Genomic DNA, 15,101 nt, shown 5'->3' with positions numbered 1-15,101 from the left:
AGAGAGAAACTCGGGGACACCCAACACCCTGCAGCTCCCCGAGAGCCGAGCAGGACCCAGCTGTGGCTCCTCAGCCCCCAAAACAGGGGGATTATGGTGATTCTGCCCCGGGGAGCCCGGTGAGGAGCAGCCCGAGGTGGGAGCGATGTCCCTGCGGTGACAGCCAGGCCTGGGGGGCACAGGGGCTCTCCAGGGAGCGGCTGGAGCTCGCTGAGGGATGGGAAATCCTGAGCTGTCCCCGGGATTTTAGGAGAACTCATCTTCAGCATCACCGGGGGGGGCTCACACACACCAGAAATCTGCAGGGATCAGAGAGCCCATCCCCTAAACTTTCTGGCCTTCTCCTGCTCCCGCAGCTCACCAGCGCTGACCAGCCTGGACCGGGAAAAACCTAACGGGGAGAAAGAGAAATTTTAAAATCTCCAATTGTAGGATTTGGTCACACCGAAAAAAAAAAAAAAAAAAAAAAGAAAAGAAAAAAAAAAAAAAAAGGTTGTGCAAGCTGCTCTAGTGGAAGGTGTCCCTGCCCATGGAGGTGGGGTTGGAAGGAGAGGAGCTTTAAGGTCTCTCCTAACTCAAAGCAGCCACAGCGAGCCTGTGATCCTGAGCCTTTCCCGTCGGGAGAGCGCTGCGGCGAGGCTGCCGAGGAGACCCGGGGCTGCGTTACCTTCAGCACAGGCTCTGTCCATAAAGCACCCGTGTGCGCCCAGGACAGGATTTATGGATTGAGCCTTCCCGGTTCCTGGAGCGGCTGCTGCCTCCCGGCCGCCGCTGCGGCTGCTGCCGGCGCCGGGCCCGCGGTGCAAGTTCAAGGTTTGTCAGAGCCGGAGGAGGTGTTTAATGGCAAATGGATGTCTGGGGCTTTTATGGGCGGCAGGAGCAGGAAAACTTCCCCGCGGCCGAGGCAGAGCTGCCGGGCCCCCCCCGCAGGTGAGTGCGGCTCCATCCCGGAGCGTGCCCGGCACGGCGCGGGTGGAGGGGATGGAATCTCTGCCCGAGCCTCGTCCCGCTCCGTCCCTGCCGAGGTGTTCGCTCCCACCCCATCAATAAAATCGTGTCCATCCATCCCACACGCCGCGTTCCTCCTCAGCCGCTCCGGCCCGGGGAGATCGGGATGGTTTAGAGGCGCGGAGAGGGTTTGGGTGGCCGGAGGGGACAAGGGACAGCAGCTGCGGGGCTGGGATGCGAGGATCGCTGGGGAGAGCCGGGGGTTGTGTTGGGATGGAGGGCAGGGGGGGAGGAAAGGGGGTTCCAGGGGTGGGAACGGTGGGAGAGGCGGGGGGCACAGAAAAGGGGGTGCACGGGATGCACAAAGAAGACGCTCCCAGCCCTGGGCTCCCCGGAGCGGCTCCCGCTGCTCCCCCCGGCCCGCGGGGTCAGCAGGAGGGTGCCCGGCCTGCAGAGAGCCGCCGCCCGCTCCCTTTGTCAATGTCCAGTAATTAAAATGTCACCGTTTAATTTTCAGGCCTCTCGGAGCAATCTTTTCCTAATAAAGAGCCTAATCGAAACGCTCCTTCCCCCGCCTCGGCGGGAAGGGCGGCGGAAGAGGCTGCGGAGGTTCAGAGCCGCCGCGGATCGATGGAGAGAAGCCCGGATTGATCGGCCTCTAAAATTAAATTTATTGGGGTCATGGTTTTATATGGTGCTGATACAACTGTTAAATGGGGAACATTCATTTCCAATAGGAGGCGTTTATTAAACTTCCACTGAATTAGACCGCCGTGATTTATGTGGCAATCTCGGCTCAGCCCTCCAGGAGCGCGGGGCCTTCCGCGCCCGCCACGCGTGATTATTTATTTATACACCCGTGACACGGCTCCCTAAGTTTTAACCTAAATTATCCAGCGGCTTCTTCTGCCAGCGGCACCGGCCCCGCTACCGGGGAAGGATGGGGGGTCCCGTCGGGGCGCAGCGCCCTCCCCGCCGGCCGCGGCCCCTCCGCGCCGCCCGGCCCCGGGGGGGTCCCCGGGGGGGTCCCCGGTTTTGGGGGCGGCTGCGCCCGCAAACGGCCCGGCTCTGGCGTGCGGCGATCGTTGAGCGTTAATTAGAAATTCATTACAATTAAAAGCCGCGCGCACACGCCTTAATTACATCTGATTTTTAATTCCGAATCCGTGTTTACACAGTAAGCGAGACGTACCTCCTGATTATCCCCAATACTCTTTATACTGTACTAATTATGTAAATTAAACCTAATTAACTGACAAAAACTGCAGTCAATTCAACTGTTAAAAGATCCGGCGCTTGCGAGGAGCGCGGAGCGCGGCCGGGCCGGGGTCGGGCCCGGAGCCGCTCCCCAGCCCGGGGCTCCGCGCCGCCGTCGGGGCGAGCCGGGGGTCGCCTCCGCCTCTCCGGGCTCCGGCCCGGAGCTCTGCGGGCACCGGGCACGGCGGAGGGAACCGAGGCAGAGACGCGTCCTCCCGGAGCCCCCCCCTCTCCTCCCGGGCCCCGCGGTACCGGCCCGGTGCCGGTGCCTCGCAGCCCGGCGTGGCCTCGGTGCCCGAAGAACGCGGGGCTGGAACCGGCTCGGGAGCGGCTCACCGCGCTCCTGCCTCCGTATGGCTCGAGGAGGGGGGGCTGGGGAGGATAAATAATTAAAAGGCGAGGAATAATTACCGGCTCGGGTTGCGATCATTGCGGGAAGGCCGCTCCGCAAGGCCCGGCCGGCAGCACCGGCTCCGCGTCCCCCCCGACGGGGCGTCCCGGGGGGAGCGGCGGCCGCTGTCCCGCGTGGAGCGCGGCCCGGAGCTCGACAAGGGCAAGGGCGGCTCCGCACCTGCGTTTCGCTCCGCGGCGGTTCCGCCGCATCCTCCGGTGCCGCCGGTGATGGCGGGGAAGGAAGGCGCGGGGGCACACACAAAAGTGATAGCTGGGGGCGATCCGCGCCGTTATTAACTTCTGTTTGATCGGCGTAATTGCGCCGATCGCGGCCGGACGCGATGATTAATTACAGTTTAATTAACGTGGCCGTGACGAGCGCCGCATGCGGGAGCCCAACCCGGGCAGGGATGCGGCGGGAGGCCCCCGCCACGCCGGTGCGACCGGCGGACACCGGAGCGCCGGCTCTCCTAAGCCGCTCCGCCGGTGCTGCCGGCCGGTGCTGCCGGTGTGGCGTCAGCCCCCGTGGGGAACGAAAACCACGAGCTCGCCCCCCTCTGCCCTCTCCTCCCGGCGATTTCGTTGCCGCTCGATGTTCTCCCGCTCGGCTCCGGTACCGCTCCCGCCCCCGCGCCCCGCACCGGAGCGCGCATCCCGGCTGCGAGAGGGACGCGCGGTACCGGCGCATCCCCGATTTCGATGGGGTCCCTCCGCCGCTCCCCTCGGGCTCCTCTTTTCGTTACCGCCCGCTCCCCACGCAAACTTTCAACGAGCATCGCTCCCCCCGGGCCGGCGGCCCCGCGGGAGGCGGGCGCGGGGGGGGACACGGGGGTGCGGGGCTGATCCCCGCTCTTACCTCGGGCAGCCCGGGCGGGTCCCCGCTCGGTGGCGGCCCCCCACACCCTCCTCCCCCCCCCGCCTCCCCGCTCCCTCCCCGTTCCGCCGTGCCTTAAAGCCGCGCCGTGATTGACTGGAGCGCATCGGTGATTGACGGCGGCGGGGTCCCGGAGGCCGTTAATGTAAATATGCTGGTGCTAAGTGGGTGTGTCTTCCCGTTATTTTAGCTGTCACCGGATCAATGTGCAGCGTCTCCAAGTACGGATCCGGATCCTCCCTCGGTGGCGCGGCTGGTCACTCGCTCTTGTTGCATCTCGCCCGGGCGGACGCGGCGGCGGCGGGGCGGGCGGCGGCCCCGAGGCGTCGGTGAAGGGCGCGCCCGCTGCCCGCCCGCCCCGCAGCTTCGGCTGCCCCGGGAACCGGCTCGCTGCGGACCGGGCCCCCCCGGCCGATGGCGGCCCCGGCTCCGGGCTGCGGCCCCTAGTCCCGAGCAGAGCCTGCACGTCCAGCCGGGCTCCGCGGCGCGGTGAGTGCGAGCGGGCGGCGGATGGAGCGGTGGGCACGGGGATGGGGGGGGTGAGGAAAGCGGGGCGCGTTTTCGGGAGTCTCTCCCCGTTATTTTGTGTAATTACCACGGAAGCGGCTTAAGCACCGGGAGCCCTCCCCGCTAAGCCAATTTGCCTGGCTCGCTGCTGCCCTTCTGCTACGTGCGGCGGGTGCTGCCCGCCCCGGCCCCTAATCCGCCCGCGCCTAATCGCCTGCCGGGGACGCCACAAAGGGGCTCCGGGCCACCGCGCCCCGCTCCGCCCGCGGCCACCGAGAGCCAAGTTTGGGCCCGCCCGCTCCGGCCCGGGGCTCGGGTCCCCGGGACGCGCCGGCCGCATCCTCCGGAGCGTTTGGTTGGAGCCGCAAACCGGCGCGGCACGGCCCGGCGAGCCGGCACAAAGGGAAGGGACGCGGCACCTCCCGGGGACTCGGCGAGGGAGGAAGCGGAGGTGGTGACCCCCCCATCCCCGGGATGTCCTTGTCCCGGGCTCCCGGGGCCGCTCAGCCGCGGGGCCGCGCCCGGCGGGCGGATGCGGCGGCGCTCGGTACCGGCGGCCGCGGAGCGAGGGATGCGCTCCGGCCCCGCCGGACCCCGCCGGTCGGGGAGGGTCCTGCGGCAGCGCCCGAGGGGCTCCGGGTCGGGGCCGGTAGCGCCGAGCGAGGAGCGGCCGGGCCGCCCAGCGGGGATCGGCCGGGCCGCGCAGCGGGGCCCCGGGAGCGGCGGGGCCGGGAGCGGCGGCGGAGCCCCGGGAGCGCCTCTAACCCAGCGCCTTTCCCCGATTTTGTTTTGCAGGGGCGTTTTGGGGGGGAATGGAGGCGATCGCCAGTCAGATGGGAAATGGGAGAGATGCAAGCTCCTCCCCAAATTCAAAGCAAGAGCTGCAGCCGTACCAGGGCTCCAATACCCTCAAGCCCAACCAAGTGGGTGAGACCTCCCTGTACGGCGTGCCCATCGTGTCCCTGGTCATCGACGGGCAGGAGCGGCTGTGCCTGGCGCAGATCTCCAACACGCTGCTCAAGAACTACAGCTACAATGAGATCCACAACCGCCGCGTGGCCCTGGGCATCACCTGCGTGCAGTGCACGCCGGTGCAGCTGGAGATCCTGCGGCGGGCCGGGGCCATGCCCATCTCCTCCCGCCGCTGCGGCATGATCACCAAGAGGGAGGCGGAGCGGCTCTGCAAGTCCTTCCTGGGCGAGCACAAGCCGCCCAAGCTGCCCGAGAACTTCGCCTTCGACGTGGTGCACGAGTGCGCCTGGGGCTCCCGGGGCAGCTTCATCCCGGCGCGCTACAACAGCTCCCGCGCCAAGTGCATCAAGTGCAGCTACTGCAGCATGTACTTCTCGCCCAACAAGTTCATCTTCCACTCCCACCGCACCCCGGACTCCAAGTACACCCAGCCCGACGCCGCCAACTTCAACTCCTGGCGCCGCCACCTCAAGCTCAGCGACAAGACGGCCACGGAGGAGCTGTCGCACGCCTGGGAGGATGTCAAGGCCATGTTCAACGGCGGCACCCGCAAGCGGACCTTCTCCCTGCAAGGGGCGGCCGCCGGCGGGCCCGGGGCCGGCTCCCCCGCCGCCAAGGCCGCCCTGCACCCGCCGCCGCCCGCCGGCCCCGAGCTGGCCCCGGCGCACAAAAGCCTCCGGTGCAGCGGGCAGGAGGCTGCGGGCGAGCGCGGAGCGCTGGGGCTGGCGGCGGCGCACAGCGGGGCCGCGGGAGCGCACGGCGGGGCGGGAGCGGTGCGCAGCTACCCGGTGATCCCGGTGCCCAGCAAGGGCTTCGGGATGCTGCAGAAGCTGCCGCCGCCGCTCTTCCCGCACCCCTACGGCTTCCCCGCCGCCGCCTTCGGACTGTGCCCCAAGAAGCAGGAGGAGGCGCTGGGCGGCGCGGGGGGCGGCGAGGCGGGCAAGGGCGGCGCGCTGCCCCCCGGCATGTTCTGGGGACCCCCGCACCCCCACCCGCACCAGCCGGCCCAGCCGCCGCACCAGCCCGGCGCCGCCAAGGACAGCGGCGTGTACCCCTCGTTCCCCGTGTTCTGGCCGGCCGCCGGCAGCCTGCCCGTGCCGCCCTACCCCGCGCAGAGCCCGGCCAAGGCGGCCGCTACCGCCGTGGTGGTGGCGGCGGCGGCGGCGGCGGCGGCGGCGGCGGCAGAGCCGGCGGGGCTGGCGGGGCGGCACGGGGAGCTGGAGGGCTCGGAGCCCTCGGGCAGCGGCCGGAGCAGCGCCACGCCCCAGGAGGGAGCGGGAGCCGAGGGCGAGCGCTGCCCCAGCGCCCTGTCGCGGGCGGCGGGCGAGGAGGAGCGCTCCGGGGACGAGGCGCTGCTCGCCCCGCTGCCGCTGCCCAGGAAGGGCAGTTACCTGTCCGCCTTCCGGCCCGTGGTGAAGGACGCCGAGAGCATCGCCAAGCTCTACGGCACCCGCGAGGCGTTCGGCGGCGCGGGGCCCCGCGGGCCCGGCTACCTCTCGCCGGACTTCCTGAGCGAGGGCAGCTCCAGCTACCGCTCGCTGTCCCCGGGCGGGGACACGGCCGAGGAGCCCGAGGTGGACGTGGAGTCCAACCGATTCCCGGAGGACGAGGAGGAGGAAGCCGCCGCCGTGCCCGCCGTGGCCCCCGCCGAGGGCCGGGAGCCGCCGCCGCCGCGGCTGCTGGCCGGGCCCGAGGAGCCTCCGCCGCCCGCCGGGGCCGAGGGGCCCGAGGAGAAGCCGGGAGAGGCGGGAGCGCAGGAGAGCGGCCCGGGCCCCGAGGGCAGCCCCGAGCGCAGCGGCAGCAGCGGCGCCTACGAGGTGCGGGACCGGGGGAGCGGGGATCTGCCCTCGGAGGTCCCCGCGGGACCGGGGGTTCTGCCCTCGGGGGTCCCAGGGGGGCCGGGGTGGGGGTTCTGCCCTCGGGGGTCCCAGCGGGGCTCCTGACTCGCTCTTTTGTAGGTGTTCGCGCCGGAGAGGGGCGAGCACCTGCAGCCGCTGAAGCCCGCAGCCTCCCTGGGAGCCCCCGCCGCCTTCCTCTGCACCCCCGAGGCGAAGGGTAACGCCGGCCGGGGGGACCCCCAAGGGCCGCTTTCGTTTTGGGGGGGATTTTCGGGAGAAAAGCGGAACAAACGGGATCTGCGGGAGGGAACGGGCCCCCCCCCGGGCCCGGGGATGCCGCCGGGGCCGCGGCCGGTGCGGCGGGGATGGGCCAAGCTCCTGCCCACAAGCTACTTTCCAACAGCAAAGCGATTAGGATGTCCGCTAAGAAGGTTTTAACGAGGGCTTTGTCCGTAATTATGTAATTAAGGATATATCAGGACCATACTTTCATTGCTTATGGTTGAAAATCCGTTTATTAACTTTTAAGAGCAAGATAAAGAAGACAATCACTCCGCGGCAGAGGATTTAGAGAGCAGAAAATCCTATCAGGACCAAAGGAATGTCTCTCATGCCAGCCCTGTAAATACCGACAGAGGTAAGCACCGCTCCGCGGGGCGATGCGCGGCCCCTCCGCGGGTGCCCCGGGGGGGCTGACGGAGCTTTGCCCCCTCCCGCAGGCGAGGAAGGGCTCGCCATGGATGTCACCGGGACGCAGCTGCTGGAAAAGGACATCGAGAACTTGGCCCGAGGTGAGGCAGGAGCGATGCTCGGGGTGCGGGGCGGGGGTCGCGGCACCCCCCGGCCTCTCCCCGCCGCTCGAGGTATTTGTGTTTTGTGCAGGAGTGATTAACTCCTGTGATTAATGTAACCTAATGCGATTAGCGCCGCGCCCAGCCGCCTCCAGATGGAAAAGTGCGGGCTCCCCTCAACCTCGCCGTGTATTTTTAAACAGATGAGTTACAAAAACTGGTCCTGGAGCAAATGGAGCTGAGGAAAAAGCTGGAGAGGGACTTCCAGAGCCTGAAAGGTAGCGGTGCCCCATCCATCCCCTGCGCCCGGCCGGGGGCGGCTCCCTCAGCGGGCGCGGTGCTGACCCCCGGCCCCACAGATAACTTCCAGGACCAGATGAAACGGGAGCTGGCGTACCGGGAAGAGATGGTGCAGCAGTTACAGATCGTCCGAGGTAAGGCCGAGCCCATCGGTACATTTAGTTGTCTTTTTTATTTATTTATTTCATTTTTGAAAATTTAAATTTTATTTATTTATGGGTTTTTTTTTGTTTATTTGTTGGAGTCAGAGTTTTTTCTGTTTATTTTTTGGTTTTTAAGGGTGTTTTTTGTTTGCTTGCTTTGGGGTTCTTTGTTTGGTTGGTCGGGATTTTTTTTGTTCTGATGTTTTTGGTTTGTTGGAGTTTTTTTGGGGTTTTTTTTGTTTTTTTTTTTTTTTTTTTGTATTTTTGGTTGGTTTTTTTTTTGTTTCATTCTGTACCTTTTCTCCCTCCAATTCCTCTCTCCATTTCGAGCTGCCCCTCAAAAAGCTGCGAGGCGCCGTTCACTCGGCTGCCAGCTCACCTTCCCTCTCGCTAAATTAAAACCTCCCGGCCGCAAAACGCCTTCCGTGGGCAGCCGGGAGAGCCGTGCCCGTGTCCCCCCCGTCCCCCATCCCCCGGGGGTGCCCTCGGGGCGGGCTCGGCCCCTCGGGGGGAGCCTGAGCCCCGCTCCCCACCCCAGACACGCTGTGCAACGAGCTGGACCAGGAGAGGAAAGCGCGCTACGCCATCCAGCAGAAATTAAAAGGTACCGGGGGAGGGGGCACGGAGGTGTCCCAGGGGCCCTCCCCGGCCCGGGGGGGCTCCGGGGGAGGTGACAGCTCGGTCCCTTGCAGAGGCTCACGACGCGCTGCACCACTTCTCCTGCAAGATGCTGACCCCGCGGCACTGCACCGGGAACTGCTCCTTCAAGCCGCCGCTGCTGCCCCAGTGAGCGCCCCCCGGGCCCCCCACCCCCGAAGCCATGCGGGCAGAGCCCACACAAGCCATTCCCACGAGGAGACACTTGTACATAGAGGATTCGGAGCCCGGCTTTGCTCGGACTGGCGATAGGGCGGGGGGCGGCCCCGGCTGGGGGGAGCCGGGCCCTCGCCGGTCCCCCCCGTTCCGCCTCCCCCCTCCCTCCCCGTGTGTCCGCTTCTTCCACCCTCGTCCAGACTGGAAACAAAAGTGGCTATGTGCAATGGATATAAATGTACTGTGATTCTCTTGGTACAGTATTTGTCGGATTTTTATTTATTTATGATGTATATTTATCATCTCCCCCTCCCCTCCCTCCCCTCCCTCCTCTCCCTCCTTCCTTTTCCCGGTATCCCGGTAAATTCTGGATGTAACGGCACTTTAACGGGCGGCCCGCGGCTCCCGAGGCACAACAACGCTCGCCCGCTCTGGGGACAGCCCCCTCTGTACGTGATTTTGGTTCTTTAATAAAAACACACTGGAAGAAGCCGCCTGGTGCGTGGGGCTGGCTCGGGGGTCCCCGGCCGGGCGGGCGGGCGGCGGGAGGGGCTCGCACGGTACCGGGGATGGGCCGGGGGCGCCGCCCGCTCCTCCCCTCCGCCGCCGGAGCTCATTAATGCCCATTTATATGCTCGTTTCACACATGAAGATTCGGCGTTAATGAGCTCGGAGCGCGCACCCATTAACCCGAAATACCCGGGTTTAGCCCAGAATTAACCCGGCACGGCAGCGGGGGGGGGGTCAGGCGGCACCGGGGGAGCTCCGGGACCGGCACCGAGGATGCACCGAGCCCCGCGGCACCAGAACCGGCACCGGCACCGGGGGAAGGGCAGCGGGGCCCGGGAGCAGCCCCGGGGAGGGCAGCGAGGCTCGGGGAGGGCAGCGGAGGCGCCCCGGGGGCTGCGCGCTGCCCACGGCGGGGTCGCTGCGGGGAGAGCCGGCCCCGGGAGCTCCGCGGAGAAGGAGACGCTGTTAATTAGCTCCTGAGCTCATTAGGCCGTTCCGCGGCCTGGGCCGCCACCGCGTGGGCTCAGCCGGAGATGCAGCAGCTTCCCCTAATCCCGAGCTCGGGATCAGCTGAGCGGGAGCGGAATCCCCCACGCACCCCCCGAGGGCGAGGAGGGTCCCCCCGGGCAGGGCACGGCCGGGATGGAGGCTCCAAACCCTTCGGGGAAGAAGTCCAGATGAGCTTTTTGGGTTTTTTTTGTTTGTCTGGGTCTCAGAGAAAGTTCTCAAGGCTTCTTTTCCCCATCCCTGGGATGCCCAAGGCCAGCTCGGACGGGTTTGGAGCAAGCTGGGACAGCGGGAGGTTCCCTGCTCATGGCAGGGGCGGAACGAGATGAGCTTTAAGGTGTGTCCCAAACCGTTCTGGGATCCTGGGCTCCTTCTTTGGCCACAGCGGGACACCCAGGACACCCAGGACACCCAGGACACCTCCCGGCAGGCGAGCGCAGGGCAGGGGGGACACGGAGCGGCTCCGAGACCCCGCCGGGTGAATTAAGGCTCTGAGCCAGGCTGAGGGAACAAAACATCTGGACAATTTTGGAGTTTGTGGGGCGGCACCTGAACCTTTCCACCTTTCCCTTTGCGTTTTGCACCTCTCGGGGTTTTGGGAGCGGCGCTGGGTGACCCCCACCCAGAGGAGGAGCCCGGGGGGTCTCTCCTGCCCACAATTTCACGCTGTGCCCACCTGCCCCAGCGGTGCCTCCCAACACGGGCACAGAAATGAGCCATTAGGTTGTATTAATATTTCCCCACTACTTAGCGCTCATTAAAATGTGCTTTGCAGAATTTAATATGCGACTTGAAATGACACAACGTATTAAGTGCTTAATATACTAGAAATTATGAAACTATTACAGTCTAAGTAATATGAAATAATTAAGAGTGAATTAAACTTCACCGGCAGAATGAGGGGAAAGCTTCAAATTCTTTATTATTTTGTTGTTGCTGTTGTTTAGTCTCAAAATAGTTGAATGCGGTAATAACCCCCGAAAATAAACAACCAGAGTCAGGATTTTTAAATAATTAAAGCGGGAAGGAGCCTGGAGCGCCCGCGTTTGTGCTGAATTTGGAATCGGGGGAAGCAGAAGGTCTGCTGGCTGCAGCTGATGGAGTTGTTCTTTCAGGCCAGTGGCACCAGACCCGCAGCTTTGTCCCCATATGCTGCTCCCCCCTCGCTTCGCTGCCGGCTCCCGGGGACGGAGCGGCCGCTGCCGCCGCCCGGCCCGGGCTGGAGCCCCCCCCTGTGCAGCATCTCCCACCTCGGGCTCTGCACAGACCCCCCCGAAACCCCCAGCAGAGGATTTCCCCCCTTGGGAAGAGCTCGGAGCCGTCAGGAGGGCGCTGGGGGGGAATTCCAGGGGTTTTTCCTGGCTGGAGGGAGTTCCCTGGGCTGGGGCAGGGTTTGGGGCGGGGGTGCCCTGGGGAGGGTCTCCAGCAGCCGTGCCAGCTTTAGGCAGGGGGTGGGAATGGATGGGGATTGGAACTGGAATTGGAACTGGAAATGGAACTGGAATTGGAACTGGAAATGGAACTGGAATTGGAACTGGAATTGGAATTGGAACTGGAATTAGAATTGGAAATGGAATCAGAATTGGAAAAGGAATTGGAATTGGAACTGGAATTGGAACTTGGAACTGGAATTCGAACGTGCCACTGGGCAGGGAGAGTGTCCCAAAGCTCTGCTGTTCCCCGCCTGGATGAGTTTTAGGCGGGACCCTGGGAAGGAATTGTTCCCTGGGAGGGAATTCCCAGAGAAGCCGTGGCTGCCCCTGGATCCCTGGGGATCCTGGAGCGCCCTGGGCCGGCCGCAGGTGTCCCTGCCGTGGCACTGAGGGCATTCCAGGCCCTTCCTAGCGCAATCCTCCATTCCGGCGAGGCGCCGGGAGGTGGCGGCCGCAGCTCCGCTGTGCCCAGCGCTGCTCTCCGGAGTGTCCGCGTTCCAGCGGAGAATTGTTCTCCTTCCTTGGGAAGTGCCCGGAGCGCCCCTCGGGAGCGCCGGGCTGAGCCGGGCGGGGAGCAGCGGCGGCTCCCGGGGCAGGACGCGATGTTTGCCCTCCCCGAGGTGCCTGTCCCTTCTCGGGGCTCTCGGAACGTTGCCAGCAGCGCCCGGTGCCACCAGCAGCGCAGGGAAGGACGAGCTCCATGGGAGCTCCATGAGAGTTCCATGGGAGTTCCATGGGAGTTCCATCCGAGCTCCATCCCAGCTCCATCCCAGCTCCATCCCAGCTCCATCCCAGCTCCCTCCGAGCTCCCTCCGAGCTCCATCCGAGCTCCATCCCAGCTCCATCCGAGCTCCATCCCAGCTCCCTCCAAGCTCCATCCCAGCTCCATCCCAGCTCCATCCCAGCTCCATCCCAGCTCCATCCCAGCTCCCTCCAAGCTCCATCCGAGCTCCATCCCAGCTCCATCTGAGCTCCATCCCAGCTCCATCCCAGCTCCATCCCAGCTCCATCCGAGTTCCATCCCAGCTCCATCAGAGCTCCATCCGAGCTCCATCCGAGCTCCATCCGAGATCCCTCCAAGCTCCATCCCAGCTCCATCCCAGCTCCATCCGAGATCCCTCCAAGCTCCATCCCAGCTCCATCCCAGCTCCATCCCAGCTCCATCCGAGATCCCTCTGAGCTCCCTCCAAGCTCCATCCCAGCTCCATCCTGGCTCCCTCTGAGCTCCCTCCGAGCTCCATCCCAGCTCCATCCTCTGCCCCCAGCTGCACTTTGTGCCTGGTCACTTTTCCTGCTCCTTCCCTTCTCCAGCCCCAGCTCTGGCCGCCAGGATCCTGCGGGAGCTCTGCCAAAGCCTGAAGCCAAGGCAAATAAAGGAGAATAAAGGTGAATAAAGCCTGGTTGTCCCCTTTCCTCCCGAGCTGTGCCCGGGGGAGCCGCTCCGGCCCTTCCCAGCCACCATCATTCCATGATTCCTTGGGAATAATTCCAGCGGGATTTGTTCCATCCCCTTCCCGGGGTGTCCCGGGGATCCTCCTGCTCTCCCAGCTCTGCCCTTGACCCTTTGGAGATGATCCCACAGGGATATTCCTGCTCTTCCTGGGCTGCTGTGACCCTTTGGAGATGATCCCACAGGGATCCTCCTGCTCTCCCAGCACTGCTCTGACCCTTTGGAGATGATCCCACAGGGATGCTGGCAGATTCCTGGGATTCTGCCCACCATGGATGTGTTTGTCCAGGAGCGCCTGGAACGTTCGGTCGTGACCAAAATGAGCCACGAGCTGTTGGCTGCCTGCAAATCCCCAAAAAAAGGATCTTTTAAGGGAAAATCCCAGCAGTTCCAGGACCAGGCGATGTTTAGTCTTTGCCTGGCTGGAGGTTAATCCTGGGTTTAAATGGGTGTCCCAAATTCCTGCCTTATCTCCATTTTTTTGGGAAACTCGTTTAATTTGTCTGGCTGGTGTCCTTTGGGTTGAAATCCAGAATTTTAGGGGCAAGTGTGAACACAAACAGGGGCGTCCACGTGGGAGGAGATGTGGGCTGGGTTAAACTGATGGAATTTTGGGTGCTAACACCACTTTTTGTGTTTTGTGGTTTTGTGTTTTGTGAGGAGGGAGCGCGCGGGGCAGCTCTGCCTTGCTTGCACAGCCACTTTTATTTTATATAGATTTTAACATTATGTATTATATTAATATTATTATACTATAATTAATGTAATTATATTAATTATGTATTATTGTATTTAATTATTATATATAATACATTAATTATATTATATTATATTATATTATATTATATTATATTATATTATATTATATTATATTATATTATATTATATTATATTATATTATATTATATTATATTATATTATATTATATTATATTATATTATATTATATCATATCATATCATATCATATCATATCATATCTATTATTACAAATTATTATACATTAGTATATTATATTTATTATATATATTTTATTTAAAATAATGCCCCAGCTCCACCTCCCCGGGAATCACTGCAAAACCCTTTGGAAAAGGACAGGAGCATTTTCTGGGAATGTTTTGGCTCCGGAACGGAGCTCAGCCTTCATCTGGAGGGGCCGTAAACGTCACCTTCCCCTCACCCTGCCAAGTCTGACACCTCTTAATTTGCTCCTTTCCCAAGCATTCCCGGATTTACGGCTCCGCTGGGCGCGGATCCGGCGCAGATGGAAATCTCCCTCCAGAGGGTCGCTCCGCGCCCTCACCCCCGTGGGCTCCCCGGAGGAAGCCGATGTCCCAATCCCTGGAAGATTTCCACCCAAACAGGGAATTTGAGGTGGATTTTGCGGGAATCGAGGCTTTGGAAGCTGGCGGGAGACGCGAGGATTGTGTCTCAATTTAGCGTTTGTGCTCCGTTAAACGCTTCCTTGGTTCCAGGTAGGATTTGGGAATGTTCTGGTTGTGTAAAAACAGAGAGAGAAACGGGGTGGGGAAAAAAGGAGAAACTGGGGGAGAAGGGATTTTGGGCGATGTCTGCAGCACGTTGAGGAGGACGTTTGGAGCTGGTTCCCTCCTGCAGCGCTCGTCCAAAGCCAACACCGTCCAGCCTGGGCTGAGGAGATGCCATAAACCACGGCAAGGGCATCCAAACCGGCCCTGGAACCACTTCCAGGATTAGGTCTTACTCCCTCCAAAAATAAACCTTGGCAAGAGCTCCGTTCTCCCCAATAAAAATTCCGTTTTCGCGGCTCTAATCGAGTTTTTCCAGAGCTGCGGTCCAAATTAGAAATGGAATATCTGACCCGGGAGAACGGGAGGGAGCCGCTGATTTAAAGCGGTGCCGGGCTGGAAATTTCCGGAATTCTCACCTGTGGCACAGCTGGGGAGCGTCCCAGGAAAAAAACCAAAAGCTCTGCCACAGCCAAAGTCCCGCTCATCCCGGCGGGATGAGGCTCCTCTCCAGGCTGGGAGAGCTGGGATTGTCCAGCCTGGAGAAGGGAAGGTTCTGGGAATGCCTCAGAGCCCCCTCCAGAGCCTAAAGGGGCTCCAGGAGAGGGATTTGGGATAAGGGATGGAGGGATGGCACACAGGGAATGGTTTCAGAGTGGAAAAGCAGAGATTTGGGTGGGATATTGGGAAGGGATGGAATTCCCAGAGCAGCCGTGGCTGCCCCTGGATCCCTGGGAGCTCCCAGGGCTGGGTTGGATGGGGCTTGGAGCACCCTGGGACGGTGGAACCGGACAATTCCAGGGTTCCATGGACTCATCCATTGGGTCCGTGAGAGGAAACCACGCCCCATCCTCACGTCTGGCTGGGGTAAAGGACGTTC

At 62.6% G+C, this 15,101-nt stretch overlaps 1 protein-coding gene across 1 annotated transcript; it reads left to right on the top strand.

The window, feature by feature from the left end:
• Positions 1 to 4,791: 4,791 nt before the first annotated feature.
• SKOR1 (SKI family transcriptional corepressor 1) lies at positions 4,792 to 8,813 on the top strand. The gene is made up of 8 exons (XM_058847053.1): positions 4,792 to 6,768; positions 6,910 to 7,006; positions 7,319 to 7,426; positions 7,509 to 7,580; positions 7,784 to 7,858; positions 7,940 to 8,014; positions 8,562 to 8,627; positions 8,716 to 8,813. Exons 1-8 carry the CDS (start codon positions 4,792 to 4,794, stop codon positions 8,811 to 8,813), a joined length of 2,568 nt encoding a protein of 855 aa, XP_058703036.1.
• Positions 8,814 to 15,101: the final 6,288 nt, after the last annotated feature.

Source organism: Poecile atricapillus, chromosome 11, assembly GCF_030490865.1.
Source record: "Poecile atricapillus isolate bPoeAtr1 chromosome 11, bPoeAtr1.hap1, whole genome shotgun sequence".
In the NCBI taxonomy this organism is placed as follows: domain Eukaryota; kingdom Metazoa; phylum Chordata; class Aves; order Passeriformes; family Paridae; genus Poecile; species Poecile atricapillus.
Note: the sequence above shows the minus strand (reverse complement) of the source record. Positions and strands in the feature narration are given on the sequence as shown.